Raw genomic sequence first — 18,372 nt, 5'->3', positions numbered from 1 at the left:
AATTACCCGGACCTTGTTAATTCCCCAAAACAATTTTAACAGAGGTTGTTTCTGCGATACTCACAAAATTCAGGTACCCTACTGTGTTGAAATGAGCTGATGCATATTTATCACTCAGTTAAATGATGTGGAGCATGAGACAAAATGAACAAATTCAGTACAAAGCAATTTAGAGGTGGTTTCACGTACTGTACAACCCAATGGACACAGATCATGCTATAGAACAATGAGATTCAGACCTTCAACAAAGGAATTTCACAAAGAAAGGCCATGGTGAAGGGCATTATGTGCCAAGGGGCTGCTAACTGATATAACTCATGGTAGCTTGTATTAGAATGTAAATAGTTTTTTCATAGTGTTCCCATTTTTGCATTTCGGTGGAGGTACTTACAAGTACAACGTTGAAATGAGAAATTTGATATTGTTATTGTTTTTGCTCTAATGTCCAACTTGAACTGTTTTGCCAGGTACTTATAGATAATTTCTGTATATCTTTGAAAATAAGTGACAGAAAATCTTTTTGTAAGTATTGTATTGATTTGATTTATAAATCTGTTTGGCTTGTCTACTGCCTACTGTGCAGTAATAATCTAAAAGGTCTACACTTATCTCTCTTGTGATAGTACCACGGATTTAACCATGCCTTTTATCTTTGCATTCAAACCATGTTTACGAACGTTGTTATGAACAGCAATAGATTTTAGATAATGGTTCTTCTGTACATATTGTATCTAGTTATTCCTTTGCTGATTTGAATGCTATTTCTGGCTAATTTGAGCAGGCATAGAGGGTGACTTCGCAGAATAACATGTAAAAACCCAGCCTGTTTAACATCTCTTCTTGTATTGCTACTGAAGTACAAAAATATAAAATAAGCTGCCATCTGGTTCTCTCCCTCATTTATACAATGGGACAAAATCAAAATCTACCCCAGGCGCATTTACGACTTCATAATATTTCAGGAGCTTTGAAGCGAACCTTATGAACCTCATTTGCTCATGAAAGATATCATGTTGTAACTCATTGACAATGCCTTTCAAAGGTGGATTGTTGCTGTGTCTTTCCACAGGGCCAGAGCAATGAAAACCCGACTGGGCTGCTTATCACAGAAATCTGACTCCTACAGTGATTTCAGTTCTTTCCTGCCCAATAAGCACGAGAAGCCGATGAGGTGCATGAAGTGAGTGATTTTTTTTAAAATTCGGGATGGAGTCAGGGTGGGCAGAGAATAAATCAACAGCTCTAACTGTACAAAGAGGCTTTTGGCATTCCTGGGAAATTTGCTTTGTCAAATGGCAGAGAGAAGAGAGCATCATTTTCAATGCAACATCATGTTCTAGTGCTGACAGGATATCGTCCAACCAGTTTGCATCAGTGCGCCAATTGTTTGTCAACAGAATGAGGAAAGGCTTGCCAGGCCATAACACAGTGCCTCTTTAGAAGTGACTCAGTTGCAGTAATTCTTCGCCATTCATTAAACCACTCATAACTTATAACTGGAAAGCTGGTCTCTTCATTTCAATCAAGCTCATCACTTTATTTTAACATTGAAACCGCTCAGTCAGGGGAACCTGGAATTCGCTGCCAATTTTGAGTCAATTGACATTTCTCAAGTCAAGAACTGAAAAATGTTGTTAGCTAGCTATCTCAGGTGATGTGGATCCAAGGCGAATGAGTTAAAATGAGGTGGAGATCAGCCATGACCCGATTAAATGTTGGCAGGAGCTAGATGGGCCGAAAGGCCTACTCCTATTCCTCATATTTTTATTTTTCCTTATGAGTGCAGAACTCAAATTTTCTTAAAAGACACAGATTGACAAGTTAATAAACCAGCCAGGGAAACAAATTCTGGAAAATTCTGAGTGCTGTTGAATCTGAATCTTCAGAAATGGATGTTTTCTCTGCCCCATCAATCATTCCTGTCTGTGATGAAAGGCAGAGCTGAACAAAATTAGTAAAATAAGAGTCACTTCTCCTTCAGTGATCAGAAGCAGATGTACAGACTGTGATATGCAATCATTCTTAGTCATTAGTCCTTTCAGCAACAACAGAAAGTGGAAAGTTCTGTCTGACAGGCCATCAAATTATAATATTATGTTTGAGAGATAATAGAATATCAGGTTCACTGTTAACACCACTGGGCATGTGTGTATGGGAGCAGTAATTGCAGAGCAGAATAATGCAGAGGCAAGTCTGCATGGACTGGTTGGATTGCAATTGGATCAGCTGACCCGGAGAAAGTTTCAGGGAGCAGCTGCTGTACGGGCTGAGGTAAAACAAAAACACAAAGACCATCTAGCACTCACCCCTCCTCCAGTCCCAGCCAGACCACTTAATGCTGCCCAAACAACCCCTATGGCTCCTTATGCCTCTCATATCCCTGTGATGCCCTCCCACCCATTCATCATTGCCCGTCATGCTACTTATGTCAGGCTATGGCACTTACAAGCCCATTCACCTGTATTATTGTGTTGCCATTGTCTTGTGCTCTCTCATTAGAAAGAGATGACTGGTAGTGATTTAACCTGAGGGGCAGCATATCTCAGGTGTGGAAAGAGGTTGAGAAGGAGAGTCCTTCATGGCATCCTCAGCTAGTTATTGAACCCATGCTGTTGGTATCACACTGCTTTGCAAACCAATCATCCAGCCAAGGATAGAGTGACAATAAACTGCAGAGTGACGGTTGGATATGTAAAGTATATCTCATTATTTTATAAAAATATTTATATGCACAATAATGTTAATAAACCCCTTTTCAATGTAACCTAATGGAAGTGTCAATCATCCAGATGCTTTGAAGTTTCAATAGCTGAAATTGGAAGCACTTGATAACTCTTAACTTTGTGAAAGTAAACTTTGTGCAATTGATAATACAAATCAGATAGCCAAAGATGACACTCGAGCAGGAGCTCACATATTTCAAGAGAATGATTCGTAGCTGGTCTCTCAGCCTTCAATACCTAATGAGGCATTGCAGGATAAGGGTTCATAGGGTGTGGAACAACGTAGTCTCATATGAAAAGGCATAAGGGTAGATGGAGAGGCAAAGCCAGGCCTGGCTAATCATAAGGGACCATCGAATGTGGGAGGAGAACAGCCTGGCAATGAAGAGGATCTTGTGAAATTACCTTCCAAAACATTTGCTGATGCAGACAGTGGTCCACAACAACTCGGAGGTGCTATGAACCATGACTCTTTAAAAGTTACCCTGACTCTGTGGAAATCAATGGTGCAAAGACGTGTTTAGCTCTGTATTGGAGCTGGCCAGATCAGCAGTGCTAGCTGTAGGTTTGTGACCCAAACCGACCTACACCCTTAAAGGGTTCAAGAAAACTGGAAAGCCCAGGAATGGTATGGGGGATCCTGCTTCAGAACAAATTAAATGTTTATGATTCAAAACAATGAAAGATACAAATGAGAAGCTAACTTGATAATCAGGGCAGGCACTGGAACTGAAAAGTCATTGTTGCTGTCAAAGAATTTCACTAAATGTACAAAACAGAAATACAGTTTCAGAAAAGCAAGGCTCCAAATAGCTGGCCAAAAAGAGGCGAAGAATGTAGAACAGTCTATAATAGAAGAAAAATCTAATGCTTCCCTAGGTGAAGTGATTGATCCAGGCCTTATATTTTAACAAAGCAATGATTATATCAAAGGTTATGTGACAAATTTCAAGTTAGACACAAGGTATGTGTCATTTTTTTTGACATGACCATGGATAAAAATTCCTGAGAACCTGCAGATATATTGAACTTTCAATTCCAGCATTTTATTTTTGAAAGGACAACGGTTCAGTGGTAGTTTTACTAAATGGAATAAAACAACAAATGCACAATATCATTAATGAGATAAGAGCTTGGTAATTCTGAGGACTGGCATTAAGTACCACCCACTATCAGCATCTTAGAATGTGTGAGATCTAAGATCTGGTTCTGCTGAAAGCCTCTGGAACACTCTATTATATCAATGTAACCTGTAACTGATTGCTCACAAGCAGCAAAATGTATTGTGTAAACTACAAAAGAGGAAGTGCTTTTATTTCTATCAACTTACATCAAACGGATCCTGTAGTTGAATGATGGCAGCAACCTTCATCATGAGCAGTGTAGTGAGCTGGCATACCCACACAACAGAGCTGAGGCAGAATGTGAAATGTAACATGTTAAAAAATGCACAGAAAGCACATGAAGAGGGAAGGCTTTTTTCACAAGAACAGAAACAAAGTCAAATGCATGGAAATAGTAAAGAATACATTACAGACCTGCACAACACACACCGCAGTTTTTAGAATACATAGTAATTATTAAAATCGGAAACCATTGTCACAACATACTATTACCCGTGCAACTAAGGTAACAAGTGCTTTAAGTAGGTATGTTTATTTTCCTCACATTCAATGTAACTTAACATAAGGCTCAATAAGTGCTTGAGGGAGATAAGAATAGAAGGACTTATTGATAAAGTGAGATGAAGTAAGATGAGCGGAGACTAGCATGAAGAGTTAACAGTGGCTCAGAGCTGTTTCTGTGCTGTAGAATTTTGCGCAACATCTTGAGTTAAGAAAAGGATACTCAGTGGATGCTGCAAGTATATTACATGACATATTAGCATAGGAATTACACTTGCTGAAAAAAACTGGTGCTAAATTAGGATGACTTTCTTGGATAATAATTATTATTCTCCTCTGGATTTTCCAAGGCTATCCACAGAAGAAGCTGTGCAATGGACTGAATCGTTCAGTCTCCTTCTGGCTAATAAGTGTAAGTACAATAATGCACCATCTGGAACAAATGTACAAAGGTAGTAATGAGGGTTAAAGCTTCATTCCAGAATTGATCATAGCGATATAATGAAAAGAGAATGAGCTCAAATGAGATGAAATCACTCCTAAACACATTTATAATTTTATTGTACTTTTCTGATAAAAATTACATTTTATATGCTTTTATGTTTTAAAATCTTTTTGCCTTTTCTTTACACAATGGGAGCACTTAACTGTTCGGAATGAATGCTGGTGCCTGGGATGAATGGAACGGATATTTAGATCTGAATCCTGACAGCAATGCAACAAAAATGCAGCCATTTCTTGTTCAATCAGTGTGTGGTAGGTGTTGGCTAATTATTTAAGAGCCAGGTCTGAAGTTTAAAAATGAGATTGGGACTCACAGTTTAAGAAAATAGAAAATGGGAGCAGGAGTGGGATCAAATGGCCTTGCCATTTTGTGTAATCGTGGTTATTCATCCAACTTAGTACCCAGTTCCCAATTTCTCCTGTAACCTTTGATCCCATTAGCCCTAAGAACTATATCAAAAGTCTTCTTGAAAACATTCAATGTTTTGGCCTCAACCACTTTCAGTGGCCAAGAATTCGGCAGGCTCACCACTCTCTGGGTGAAGAAATTTCTAATCTCAGTCCTAAATAGCTTACCTGTGAACTTACTATTCCCCCCGGTTGTGGATTCCGGAGACATCTTTCCTGAATCTATCCTGTCTAGTCCTGTCAGAAGTTTACAGGTTTCTACAAGACCTTCCTCCCCATTCTTGTAAACACCAGTGAATATAGCCCGAACTGATCCAGACCCTCTTCATACATCAGCCCTCCGTCCCAGGAATTAGTCTGGTAAACCTTCATTGCACCATCTCCAGAACCAGAACATCCTTCCTCAGGAATGCAGACAAAAACTGCATACAATACTCCAGGTATCTTTACATTATTACATGATGATGATGATGATGATAATTTTTATTACACGGGTTAGAAATGGTTAACCTCCGAGTGGCCGTGCTGACCTGTGCAATGACACTCTAGAGGGGTTTAGATCTAGCAGTTTAGCGGCCATGTGAATTTGATGGCTGTCAAATGGGGTTTACAGTGCTGGGGAGCTGAAGACTCTTTCCCCTGATTCCTCCTCGAGGGATATCAGATCACACCTCCCAATCATGAAAGACCTCTGGGTTGGATCCTCCCAACCTCCTACCCCAGGCCAACTAGTCATCAGGTTGGCCATCCTGTTTCAACACTTTCCAGACTTACCCATCCCTCTTATCTCTCTGATGAACACCCCTCCACCAGCAATCTGGAGCCTCAGCCCAGCCCTCCCTATACATATTGTCATCCAGAATGATTTCGGAGATAGATCACACCAAAGAAATTTGCATTTTTAAGATTAGGCAACTGAGAGACAAAAGAAATTAAACAAATACAAGCCTTTGCAGTATACAAATAAATTATGGAAATAACTATTATGTAGCTCAACATGCATAAGTGCAGGCAGATCCAATTTTTGTCTGTAGGTAGGTATCAGTTCCACAGAGAATATGTTTTCATGCTCTATTGCAAATTTCCCTGCATTTTCCCATTTAACTACACCTGAAAAATTACAGGCAACTCCAGGGACCAGGCTCACACAGTTCCAGGACGGAAACCAGCAGCAAGATAGCAAAATTAGTTGTAAGTGAAATTTAAAAGTGATGGGGACAATTAAAGAAGAACTTTGTGATCTGAGCACCAATTTTTGGAGAGTTCACAAAGGCATTTCATAATTCTTTGACAGTCTTTGACAAACCCAAAGAAGTGGATTTTAGAAAGGGTAGATCAAAGGAAAGAGGATACTGAGGCACAGCCCTAAGTTTATGGACAAATGGTAGAGCAATCCAACAACTGTTATCCTGTTTCCATGAACTGTTCTCCTCCAGAATGTCATTGCATGGATCAGCTCTGCATTAGATGGTAGAGGCCAGTCTTAGGCCTGCACTTGATCATCTCTGACCTACATATGTGCAAGCTATCTGCTGCAAGATTCCTACATTTTTACTCCTGCACCTCTCAAGCCAAAAGAAGCCCTGGAAAAAGGCATTTACACTGGAGAGTGAGTAGCCCCTTTAACTACTAACTAATTTAGAGTCATACAGCACAGAAACAAACCCTTCAGCCCAACTCAAATAGGTTGACCAGGTTTCCCAAATTGAACTAGTCCCATTTGCCTGCAAGTGGCCCATATCCCTCTAAACCTTTCCTATTCATGTGTTTGTCTAGATGTCTTTTATTTATGGTAACGGTACTTTCCTCGAACACTTCCCAAAATGTAAGAAAACCACATAGCAATAACAACATTTAAATCAGGCAACCAATATTGGAGCCCCAGTATAACTTACTTTTCTGACCCTTCTATTGTCCCTTGATGTTGTTCCTTATGAAGCCTACATGCAAAGATGATGGTGTCTGCTTTTGAGAGACGAGAACCTTCATTTGTACTCCATTGCCTTTTCTTTCTGGTATTTACACCATTTTCATTTCTCTTTCCCTCCTTTTCCTGCAGAATTTGAACTTTATTCCTGAACTCCTCTTTTGGTCTTGACAGAATCTTCTTCACTAAGGCTTTTCTCTTCTTCTCAGTGTGACAGGCTTTTTTGCTTCCATGCAACCTAGACCACACTGTTATCATTGTACTTCTAACCAGCTTCTTAGTGAAGGTTTGGCTATGGAGTGCTGAACTTGCCCTATTGCTATTCCATGGCTGCTGATGATCATATTTCATATTTCAGCTACTGTCTGACTGTCTTCTGAACATAGCGCAGCTCTTAAAGTTGTGTATTTGCTGTTTCAAAGCATTTTTTTCTTTTTACTTCAGTGACAAATAGACTCTGTCTGCCAATCGCCAATCACCATCCCATTTGGTTCAACTAAATGGAATTCTAATCTGCTCCACTAATCTGCACCACTGCTCACCATTGTCATATTACCAATATATGGTATTCTATTTTAGATAGTCCTCTGCCAGCAATCTTCTTTTCTCTATGTTGAGCTTAGGGTTTCTCTAATTATCAGTGGTAGAGAATGGACCATTGGTAAATTAAAACACAAGAGGCATTTGTCTTCTAGACAAGGCAGTTGTTGCATAATGGTAATATTTAGGTTACATTACTATTCAGGCATTAGTACTAAGCACTTGTGAGGGCTGTACAAAATACAGCTCTGTGTATTTGTTCAGAATTCAACTGTCTCCACCCAAAGATTATTTACCATTACCATCAATTAATTGGAGCTCAGTGTAACATGAATATTAAGTCCTTCAGAATCACTACTTTATACAATGTGTTTGAAACTGTACAGAACAATAAGGCAATTGTAAAACATACAAAACAGTATTGAATTCCAAAGATATTATTTCCTGAGAGGAAAATCTGTGTTTCTCAAACAAAACTATCTAGGGCTCAATGCACTCCTAACAATGCAGAGATATTTATCCAGAAACAACTTCAGAAGTCAGAAGAATTATGAAAAATATATAGAATTTTCCCTTCTTTACTGGTTACTGCAGTGATTGAGGGAAAAGAAATTGTAGACCATATTAAGAGTTTAAGTCTGTCTAAAAATTGGCTCACTGTACGAGGGTCTTGATACGAAAACATATTATAGTAGAACGTGTGGCCAAGCCTTAAAAAAGAATTAGTCAGTTCATGTCCAAATGTTCTGAAGCCAGCTGGATAATGTAAGCACAAGCCCAGCTACAGTGAGATTGCAAAAGATGGAGAAGTTAAATTACTGGAGCCTGTCCCATTGCCCAAGAATCCCAGAGCATGGCTCAAATAAAGGGTCAATCCGAGGTTGTGTTACCAGGATTAGGCCATGGGAAAAGTGCTCTTATCATATGCATGGTTACGTTTCTCATGAAAGCAACTTCTCATGCATCTTTAAAAAATTACCGTGCGATCCTTATTTGAAGGTGGTTTTTGAAATGTTACCCTGCGGGGTATCAAACTTTAAAGGTGGAACTTTCCGCATGTACAAAGTGAACCTTTGAATTTAGTGAGGGGTACAAGTAGAAGATAGCCATAAAAAGCTGTTGGCCTAGGTATTTAGTAATCAATTGGTGGTTAGTACTGCTGCCTCACAGTGACAGGAATTTGGGTTCAATTCCAGCCTCGGGCGACTGTCTGTGTGGAGTTTGTACGTTCTCCCATTTCTGCATAAGTTTCCTCTGGGTGTTCTGGTTTCCTCCCACAGTCCAAAGATGTGCAGGTTAGGTGAATTAGCCACACTAAATTGCCTGTACTCTTCAGAGGGTCAGTGTGGACCCGATGGGTCACATGGCTTTCTTCCACACTGTAGAAATTTGAAGATTCTATGACCCTCTGAAGAGCATCCCACCAGATCCACCTCCCTACCCTATCCCTGTAGATCTACATTTCCCATGGCGGATCCACCTAGCCTGCACGTCCCTGCACACCATGGGCAATTTAGCATGGCCAATCCACCTAACCTGCACATCTCTGGACTGTGGGAGGAAACCAGAGCATCTGGAGGGAGCCCATACAGACACATGAAAAATGTGCAAAACTCCATACAGTCAGTTGTCCAAGGCTGGAATTGAATCCAATTGAACTTCTTGGTTCTGTGAGGCAGCAATTAACCACTGAGCCACTAACAGCCAATAATCTACTCAGTTCCGCCAGGGCTAGCCAGTTCCTGACTTCATTACAGCCTTGGTTCAAACATGGACAAAAGAGCTGGATTCCAGAGGTGAGAAAAAAGTGACAGCCTTTGACTTCAAGGCCACATCTGACCCCAAATGGCATCAGAAGCATTAGCAAAACAGGAATCAATGGGAATCAGAGGCAAACTCTCCACTGGAGTTCTAATTGGCACAAAGGAAGATGGTTTTGGTTGTTGGAGATCCTCAGCACCAGGAAATCTCTGCAGGAGTTTCTCAGGATAGTGTCCTAGGCCTAACTATCTTCAGCAGCTTAAGCAATGATCTGTATTCCATCATAAGGTCAGAAGTGGGGATGTTCGCTGATGACTGCACAATGTTCACTATCATTTGCAACTCCTCAGAATACTAAAGCAGTCCCAGTTCAAACGTAACAAGATCTGGACAATATCCAGTCTTAAGCCAACAAGCGACAAGTAACATTCGTGCCACACAAATGCCAACCAATGACCATCTTCAATAAAAGACAATATAAGCATCAATTCTTGACATTCAACGGTTTTACCATCAGCAAATCCTCCACTATCAACATGCGGGAGTTTGCATTAAACAGAAGCTCAACTGGACCTGCCACATAAACACAGTGGTTACAAACCGGTTAGAGGCTAGGAATGCGGTGAGTAACTCAACTCTTGACTCCCCAAAGCCTGTCCACCAACTATAAGGAACAAGTCAGGAGTGTGGTAGAATACTCCTCGTTTGCCTGGATGGGTGCAGCTCTAACAATATTCAAGAAGCTTGACACCAACAAGGACAAAGCAGCCTGTTTGATTGGTACCACACCCACAAACACTCCCTCCCTCCACCACCGATACTCAGTAGCAGCAATGTATGCCATTTTAAGATGCAGTGTGGAAATTCATCCAGGTACCTCAGACAGCACCTTCCAAACCCATGACCACTTCCATCTAGAAGGACAATGCCAGCAGATACATGGGAACACCACCACCTGCAATTCCTTTCCAAATGAATCACCATCCTAGTTTAGAAATATATTACTATTCCTTTACTGTTGCTGAGTTAAAATCTTGGAATTCCTTCCTTAAGGGCTCAGTGGACCAACCTACAACAAATGGACTGCAGTAGTTTAAGACATCAGTTCACCACCACATTCTGAAGGGCTACTAGGGATGGGCAAGAAATGCTGGCCAGCCAGTGGTGCATATAGAGTCAAAGAGTCATAGAGATGTACAGCACGGAAACAGGCCTTTCGGTCCAACTCATCCATGCCAACAAGATATCCTAAATTAATCTAGTCCCATTTGCCAGCACTTGTCAAACTACAACTATAAAAGAAAAGCCCAAAACTTAAATACAGGGAAAGTTTCCAATGGATTGAAGCAGTGATTGGACATTTCCAAAATATTGAGAGCTAATGAAAATGTGTTCTTTTCCAGGAAATCAAACAAAATGCTGTCTCAAATTTGATCAACTTATAGTCATGACATTTTGATTGTAGATGGCACAATGACACAAGAGCAAGTTTTCAAAATTTACATTGAAATGCAAGCTATATCTCAAATCTGCAATCGACCAAAATGCTCACCCAGTTAATTTTGACGATTTTAGGATTTGGAAAATAGTTTTGGCGTCTCTAATCCTACCTGAGGGAAAAGGTCACGGAAAGGATCACATTAACAAAATAACAGTGTTCTTAAGCAGTCATTAAACTCTCCGCATTCCAATGTCAACATTTCATGCACAAAATTGAAGTTCCAGAAAGAATTGCGCTTTAAAACATTACTGCATGCAGAAATTTATATTTACAATTTGTTATAGGAGAATTTTTGGACCTGACATGTTTAGATAATATTGATCCTAGCAACAGAATCACCAAGTAGAAAAAATATTTAAACTATGGTAACCTCTTGGTATAATTTTCCCTCACCAGATGGTCTATCTGCCTTCAGAGCATTTCTCCGTTCCGAATACAGCGAGGAGAACATTGAGTTCTGGCTGGCCTGTGAGGACTACAAAAAAACTAAGTCTCCTGCAAAACTCACTTCGAAAGCTAAGAAGATCTATTCCGAGTTTATAGATGTTCAAGCTCCAAAAGAAGCAAGTATTTGTTTCTTTCAGAAAAACACCTCAATGAGATAAAGACCACAAGATATAAAAGCAGAATTAGGCCATTCAGCCCATCGAGTCTGCTCCACCACTCAATCATGGCTGATGTTCTCAACCTCATTCCCCTGTCTTCACCCCATAACCTTTAATCCCCTTAATAATCAAGAACCTATCTCGATCTTAGATATACTCAATGATTTTGCCTCCACTGTATTCTATGGGAACGAATTCCATTGATTCACCACCCTCTGGCTGAAGAAATTCCTCCTCTTCTCAGTTCCTACAGGATGTCCTTTCACCCTGAGGCTGTGGCCCCGGGTCCTCATCTCTCTTACTAGTGGAAACATCTTCCCCACATCTACTCTATCCAGGCTGCTCAGTGTCCTGTAAGGTTAATTGAGATTCCCCCCCGCCCCGCCCCCAATCTACTTAAATTAGTTCAAGTAGACCTAGAATCCCCAACCCCTCCTCATACAACAAGCCCTTCAGCCCCAGGATCATTCTTGTAACCCTATCCTGGAACCCCCTCCAACACCAGCTTACCCTCCTTAGATTCACAATATTCCAAATGCAGTCTGACCAGAAACTTATAAAGTCTCAGCAGTACATCTCTGTTCTTGTATTCTAGCCCTCTCAAAATGAATGCTCACATTGCATTTAATTTCTAACTGCCAACTGAATCTGCATGTTAACCTTAAGCGAATCCTGAACTTGGACTTTCTTTGTGTTTCAGATTTCCATAGCCTTTCCCCATTTAGAAAATAATCTATGCCTCTATTCTGCCCACCAAAGTGCATAACCTCGCACTTTCCCACATTGTATTCCATCTGTCACTTCTTTGCCCTCTCTCCTAGCCTGTCCAAGTCCTTCTGCAGCTTCCCCATCTCTTCACCACTATCTGTCCTTTCCCCATCTTTGTGTCATCTGCAAACTTAGCAACAATGCTCTCAGTAGCTTCGTCCAGATCAGTAATGTATGATGTGTATAATGGGTAGAGTGTACACTTTCGTGTATTCTAATGTATAATGTACCATTCATAGCTGTGGTCTCAATATGGACCCCTGTAGAACTCCACTCATCGCCAGTTGCCATCCGAAGAAAAAAATTCTCTTTATCCCCACTGTCTGCCTTCTGCCAGGCAGCCAATTAAAATCCCAGAAAACAGGCGAAACGGTGCAGAAATGTAGCATCCTGAGGTAGTTGTGTTATAGCCATGTTCTCATTGCCTGGAATGAGATTAAAGCTGTGACTGTTTGCATACTAAAGTGGCTCAAAACAAAAATGAAAGCTCATTTCTACTTTACTCTGAATTTCATGATAATGCACCATTATATTATAGACTCCGGTAGAGATCATTTGGCCACTCCTATCAATGCAAGCTGACAAGTAGCCATCCTGCCTCATCCAAATTCCCAGCTCTTGGTGTGCAGTCTATCTAGGCTATGGAACTTCAATGGCAGATCCAGAAACCTCAAATCAAAAATTCAAATGCAATTTTCTGCCATTCCCAAGCTTTGAGGCAGTGAGTTCCATATAACCGAATCCATGCTACCCTCTGGGTGATTGCATTTCCATCCTCAGTTCCAAAGAAAACAATTCTAGTGTATCCAAAAATAAAATCCAGGCAGTATTCCTACCAGCTTCTATCTCATACGATACATCCTTCCAATAATGAGATGACCAGAGCTGAATAACGTTGACCAACTTGAGGCAATCTCAAACAACAACAGAAATTGCTGGAAAAGCTCAGCAAGTCTGGCAGCACCTGTGGAGAGAAATCAAAGTTAACATTTCAGATTGAGTGACCCTTCCTCAGAACAATCCATTCTAACTTAGCCCACACAGGAAGTCCTGAATATGTACTTGCCCTCTCAGAAAGTATTTTTTTTAACAGCCAATATGATGCATGGCTCTTCTCTCACACCAGCCCCATGCCCCTGCAAATGGTGAGTGAAGACAAATCGATCTCCAGCAGAAATGTGACTCCCTTGATGGTGGTTTTCCCGATGTCAGTACACAGCAGTTAACATTGGTTTCTCTTCCACAGGTAAACCTTGATTTTCAAACGCGGGAGCTGACCAAGAAGAACCTTCTGGAACCAGCCCAAAGCTGCTTTAATGACGCACAGAAAAGAATCTACAGCCTGATGGAAAGGGACTCTTACCCCAGGTTCCTGAGGTCAAAGGTTTACTTGGATGTGCTAAACCAGACACAGAGCAACAGCCAGACACAACGGCGGTTCAGCTGAGGAAGACTACACAGAACAAAGAGTACAGAGAGAGAGAGAGTTTTCTCATATTCCATTCTCTGTGCCATCCCGCTCATGAATTTTACTCTGCTGTTGTATATTATTGTTGCAGTGAAGATGGGATAGATGGAAAACTTTTCCTCGTGGTGTTCCCTTATTCTTGATTTTCAACCATTACATGGAATGCAGCTTCTCTTGACAGCAGGTCTTTACCCAAATGGATTGATCCCAGTGCCAGTCACCTATACCCCAACTTATCTTTGCCATCACGTTATTTGATGACAGTTCAAATAATGCTTCTGTTTCTTTTAATTATCTGAGGCTTGTTGAAACAGCTTTACTGACCCTTACATCATTGAGGTGTAAAGGCGGTGTCAGATCAAATAAATGTTCTAGTGCACATGCATTTAAGTGTTTGAAGTGAAAATAGTTGTTTTAAATCTAGTGTTTGTAATGCAATAGATATTTGTTGATTGAATACTGTGTTTGTGAAAAAGGTATTTTTCTTAAATGCGTTTTCACTTGTATATTTATCATCTCCGCCCGTGCAGTCTGAGTGTATTTATTAAATGAGATATCGAATAAAAAGTGTTTGTGAGGAATCAGTGGGCTGAATCTCACCATGTTTTGGCAAATTCATTTTCATAGAATTTGATGGAGGCTTTCTCTCCTCGAGGCCCAATGGGGATTACTCATGCTATTAACCCAAACTTGCCTCATTAACTACCTTTTACACCCCTCTCGCCCGATGCTGTTTTGACTCTCCTGCTCAGCATTGTAAATAGTACCTACCACTGCCAAGATATGTTGGCATCCCTAGTGCCAGTGCAATCTTAGAACATCAGCCATGCACACGGTCAAGTGTTTCCTGTCCAGGGTTACCCTTCAATATCATGGCACGGCAATGTTTCTCACAGCACAGAGGTGGTATGACTAACACTTGCAGTACTTCAACTGCACAATTCTACACCTGTCATTGTTTTAAGCTTCAAGACACATAGCTTACCTGATCTTAGCCATATTCTATTCTCAACCATCTCTCAGTCACTGTTATCTTTTCCCCCAGTGGTCAATATGGTGCCATCAGGTACAGGGAACCCTTCAGTCATCTCAAAACAAAATCACTTTTATTAACAAACACCAAAAGGAAACAAATGTCACTCAAAGAGAAGTTGCACTTGCCTCCAGGAATAGAAACAATACCTCTTATGCAGAATGCCAATGTACAGTCAATTAGTGTTCACTGCACTCAGCTCTCGTCAACTGGAACTGGGTCTCACTGGAGTTCTGTGTGGCTTGTAGTGCCCAACATTTTTGGCTGTTCTCATGCCCAAAGTAATGTTCCTCCTGCTCTATGTCATCACACTTCTCCTGGTAAGACTGCTCCCACTCTCCCACTTTGACAAGATCCATTGCGTCCCCTCATTACCTTCTCCCTATGTGCAGAGCACAGCATGCTAGCATTGTGCATCACCTTCTGTCTAGAGTACACTGCAGTGCCCCACCAGATAAGTCCAAGCCTCATCTCCAGCCGACCTATCACTTGCACCACAATGGTCCTGGTCAGTGAGAATGGTTACATTGTACCTCCATTCTGCCTCAGGCAGGTGTGTGTGTGTGTGTGTGTGTCTTCACTCCAGCGTCCAGTGATTATCCTTGTAAGGCAAGTGGGCCCTCAAACGCAGTAGCAACATAAGCGTTCTCAACAATGTAGATGCTGTGGCTGCTCCTAGATTAACTTCTAAAAAAGGTGGAAAGATCACAAATGTCTTGCATATTGGTGGAATGAGACTGTTTTCTGCTGATGAACTCAGCAATGCTATAATTGGGTCCTCTGAAAGCATTGTGTGTACAGTCTATTGTGGCCCGCGCCTGGGTGAGCCAGTGATATTGCCAAACCTTACTGCCCAGCCTGCAGCACTACCCAAGCGCAAAGGAACCAGTTGCATAACAACTCCAAGTGGCTGTCACTTTGACAGCCATTAAGATAGGATGGCCACCCACTCCTTCAGGTTGAAGGGCCCACTTCAGCAGATGATGTTGTTTAATGACAACTGTCCTGGGACAAGCTTAGGCTGTATTGACACAGCACGAAGAGTGAAAGATCCTAGTCCTGAGGGAATCTTTAGCTGTGGTCTCTCCATCTGTTCAGCATCTGCTGGTCTTGGGCTTGTTGGTGCATCTGTCCCTCCTGCTCTTCTCTACTGCTTCATTACATTGCAGCTAGATTGATGATAACTCCTGGTGTGGCTGGATCCATCATATTCTCTTGCAGTGAACCTATGAAGGGAACATAGGGAACAGAACATTTCCTTCACAATACAAGCAGTCGGCATTCATATCATATACCTCACAAAATGGCAGCTTCACATAATCCTTCACACAGTGGAATGTCCCATGAGCCATTCAGACAAAGAGGGCCATGGAACGTCTCAGCTTGACACTGAACCTTATTCCAATGAATCCCTCATGGGTCTTGAAGATTGTAAGAGAGTGTGAGTGTTGCATGAGCACTGAAACTTTGTCACCCAGCTCCAAATCAGCCACAAATGGCGCTAGTACACATAGGGGAATCTTGCATTCAGGCTGTGAGGGGTTAAATTCCATACTGTTTTGAACCTTAAGTCTTGTACGAGCTCTATGTTTTGTTGCCTGCAAGTGATTCTTTTATGGTTGACTGTGATCATTTCGACTTTGCAGAGCTGCCCCCCTACAGCTTGGAGGTGCCAATGGTCGAGCTTGTGCCCAAGATTCGTATCCCGTGCAGTATTATTTCACATGCACTGTGATGCGATTGCAAATGACCTCATACTGGACTCTGCATGATTGATGCAATTTCCTCTTGAACAGTCTCCCATCACTCAGAAGTGGAACCTGCATTTTTGACAGCAAACAGACACTGATCAGCCCCTTTCAGATGTGGTCACAGTCAGGCGTGATCCATTTGGAGGATGCATTTAACAACCATTAGATCCTGGAAAACAACACAGGTTGGCCTCAATATTGTAATGACCAGGTTCAGCCCTGGTTGTTCTGTCCCCTGTTCCAAACCTACACATATCCCATTCTATCCAGCACTCTCTCAACAGTATATCTCTACTGAACCTTGACATGCGCCCACCCACCACCTCAAACTATGACTCCAAATCGCATCTTTACCCTCTCAGCCCCATATCTACAGTTTAGTGATGCTCACCATTGTGTTACACAGTCTCCCTGTTGAGGCCACAATGATGATGATCACCTACAACTCTCACGTTCAGCAGCATCCCATGTTCCCCATATGCAGTACTGGCTCCCACCCTTATATATCAAGATCCCCACTACCCTCATTGTTGTGCTTGTACTCTTTTTAACCCAGGTTGCTGCCTCCAATCCCCTATGTTGAGACCCTTCACCTTGCCACTGCAACAATGTCCTCAGATTCTTAGCCATTCAATTCAGTTCACTGACCTTCAGGACTGACCATGGCCCACCCACCCCCATAGAATACACTGGACCCAACTGATGACCAACCAGATCTTTGTACAACAACCTAACTGTTGATTGACCCATCCCTTTCCTGGCTGTACTCAGCCAGCAGGAATGACCTTGGCTCATTTCCTGGACTGTAATGAGATGGACCTCATGATCTCAACCTTTCTAAGTGGATGACTGACTATGCTGAAGCCCTTGGACTGATTGAGGACACTGACTGCACCAGCAATTCCCATAATGGCGGCAACCCTCCCTTTCGAGACATAGGCTCTGGTTGAAGCAAATTCAGTCTGTTTGTTGTGTAGGCTGCTGGTGGGAGAATGATGTAGCATGGCACCATACAGCAACATGTCCACCTCTTGACTGATGACTGCTGGCAAATATGACAAGCAGCCTGGCTTTGCATCTATGCCACACTGCAAAGTGAGGCCAAAGTACAGTGAGCCTTCAAAGTGTAATTGAAGGGGAAAGTGCGAAAAGATGAGGAATGGCAAAGAAAGGCAGGAATGTCGTGAGCATCCAGGTAGTGAGTGAGTGTGAAGAGAGCAAGCAAATCTTGAGATGCATTCTGCTTCAGTCTGTCAGCTGGAAGCCTGCCCCTGTGCACAATTTGTCCCTGCAATAGCATTGCAGTGATAGTTACCAGTGTACCCAAAGTGCAGCATTGAAGTACAGAAACCCTGTACTGTAAGTGGATGGGGAATGCGCCATGACAGGTCATGGAGGCTGGCATGTGTCAGATACCAATAGGCGATGGACATGGGGGTGCATGTGGCTGCTGGCCATAATGCATGCCCTGAGATGTTGGCGCTGGGTGTGCAAGACAGGGGCCATCTTGAACTAGAGACTCCAGGTACCTGCTCAGCTTTCATGTCAGAAATTCTCGACATTCAATTTCTATCCAGTGGGAGAATGGGAGGCAGCATATTAATAAAGTGAGATTAGTAATAATGAGGGTGATAATTAGTAATAGTTCCTGTTAACTGGCCTCTCATCACTCATTAGTGAGAATCTCATCGTCACATCCAGAATTTCATTCCAAACTGTGACTTCCAATATCCACAGACGCCTCACTCAACTTCCCAC

The 18,372-nt window shown here is 41.9% G+C and overlaps 1 protein-coding gene across 1 annotated transcript in view; it reads left to right on the top strand.

Annotated features, from left to right (window-relative positions):
* The window catches only part of LOC132818677 (regulator of G-protein signaling 8-like), a 41,218-nt gene extending 27,035 nt beyond the window's left edge, over positions 1–14,183 (top strand). Inside the window, exons 3-6 of the mRNA XM_060829701.1 lie at positions 1,070–1,180; positions 4,699–4,760; positions 11,386–11,552; positions 13,609–14,183. Coding sequence (XP_060685684.1) covers positions 1,070–1,180; positions 4,699–4,760; positions 11,386–11,552; positions 13,609–13,809 — 541 coding nt within the window. The 3' untranslated portion in view covers positions 13,810–14,183. The remainder of the gene's footprint in view (positions 1–1,069; positions 1,181–4,698; positions 4,761–11,385; positions 11,553–13,608) is intronic.
* The last annotated feature ends 4,189 nt before the right edge of the window (positions 14,184–18,372 follow it).

Source organism: Hemiscyllium ocellatum, chromosome 9 (assembly GCF_020745735.1).
Source record: "Hemiscyllium ocellatum isolate sHemOce1 chromosome 9, sHemOce1.pat.X.cur, whole genome shotgun sequence".
NCBI classification, from domain to species: domain Eukaryota; kingdom Metazoa; phylum Chordata; class Chondrichthyes; order Orectolobiformes; family Hemiscylliidae; genus Hemiscyllium; species Hemiscyllium ocellatum.
Note: the sequence above shows the minus strand (reverse complement) of the source record. Positions and strands in the feature narration are given on the sequence as shown.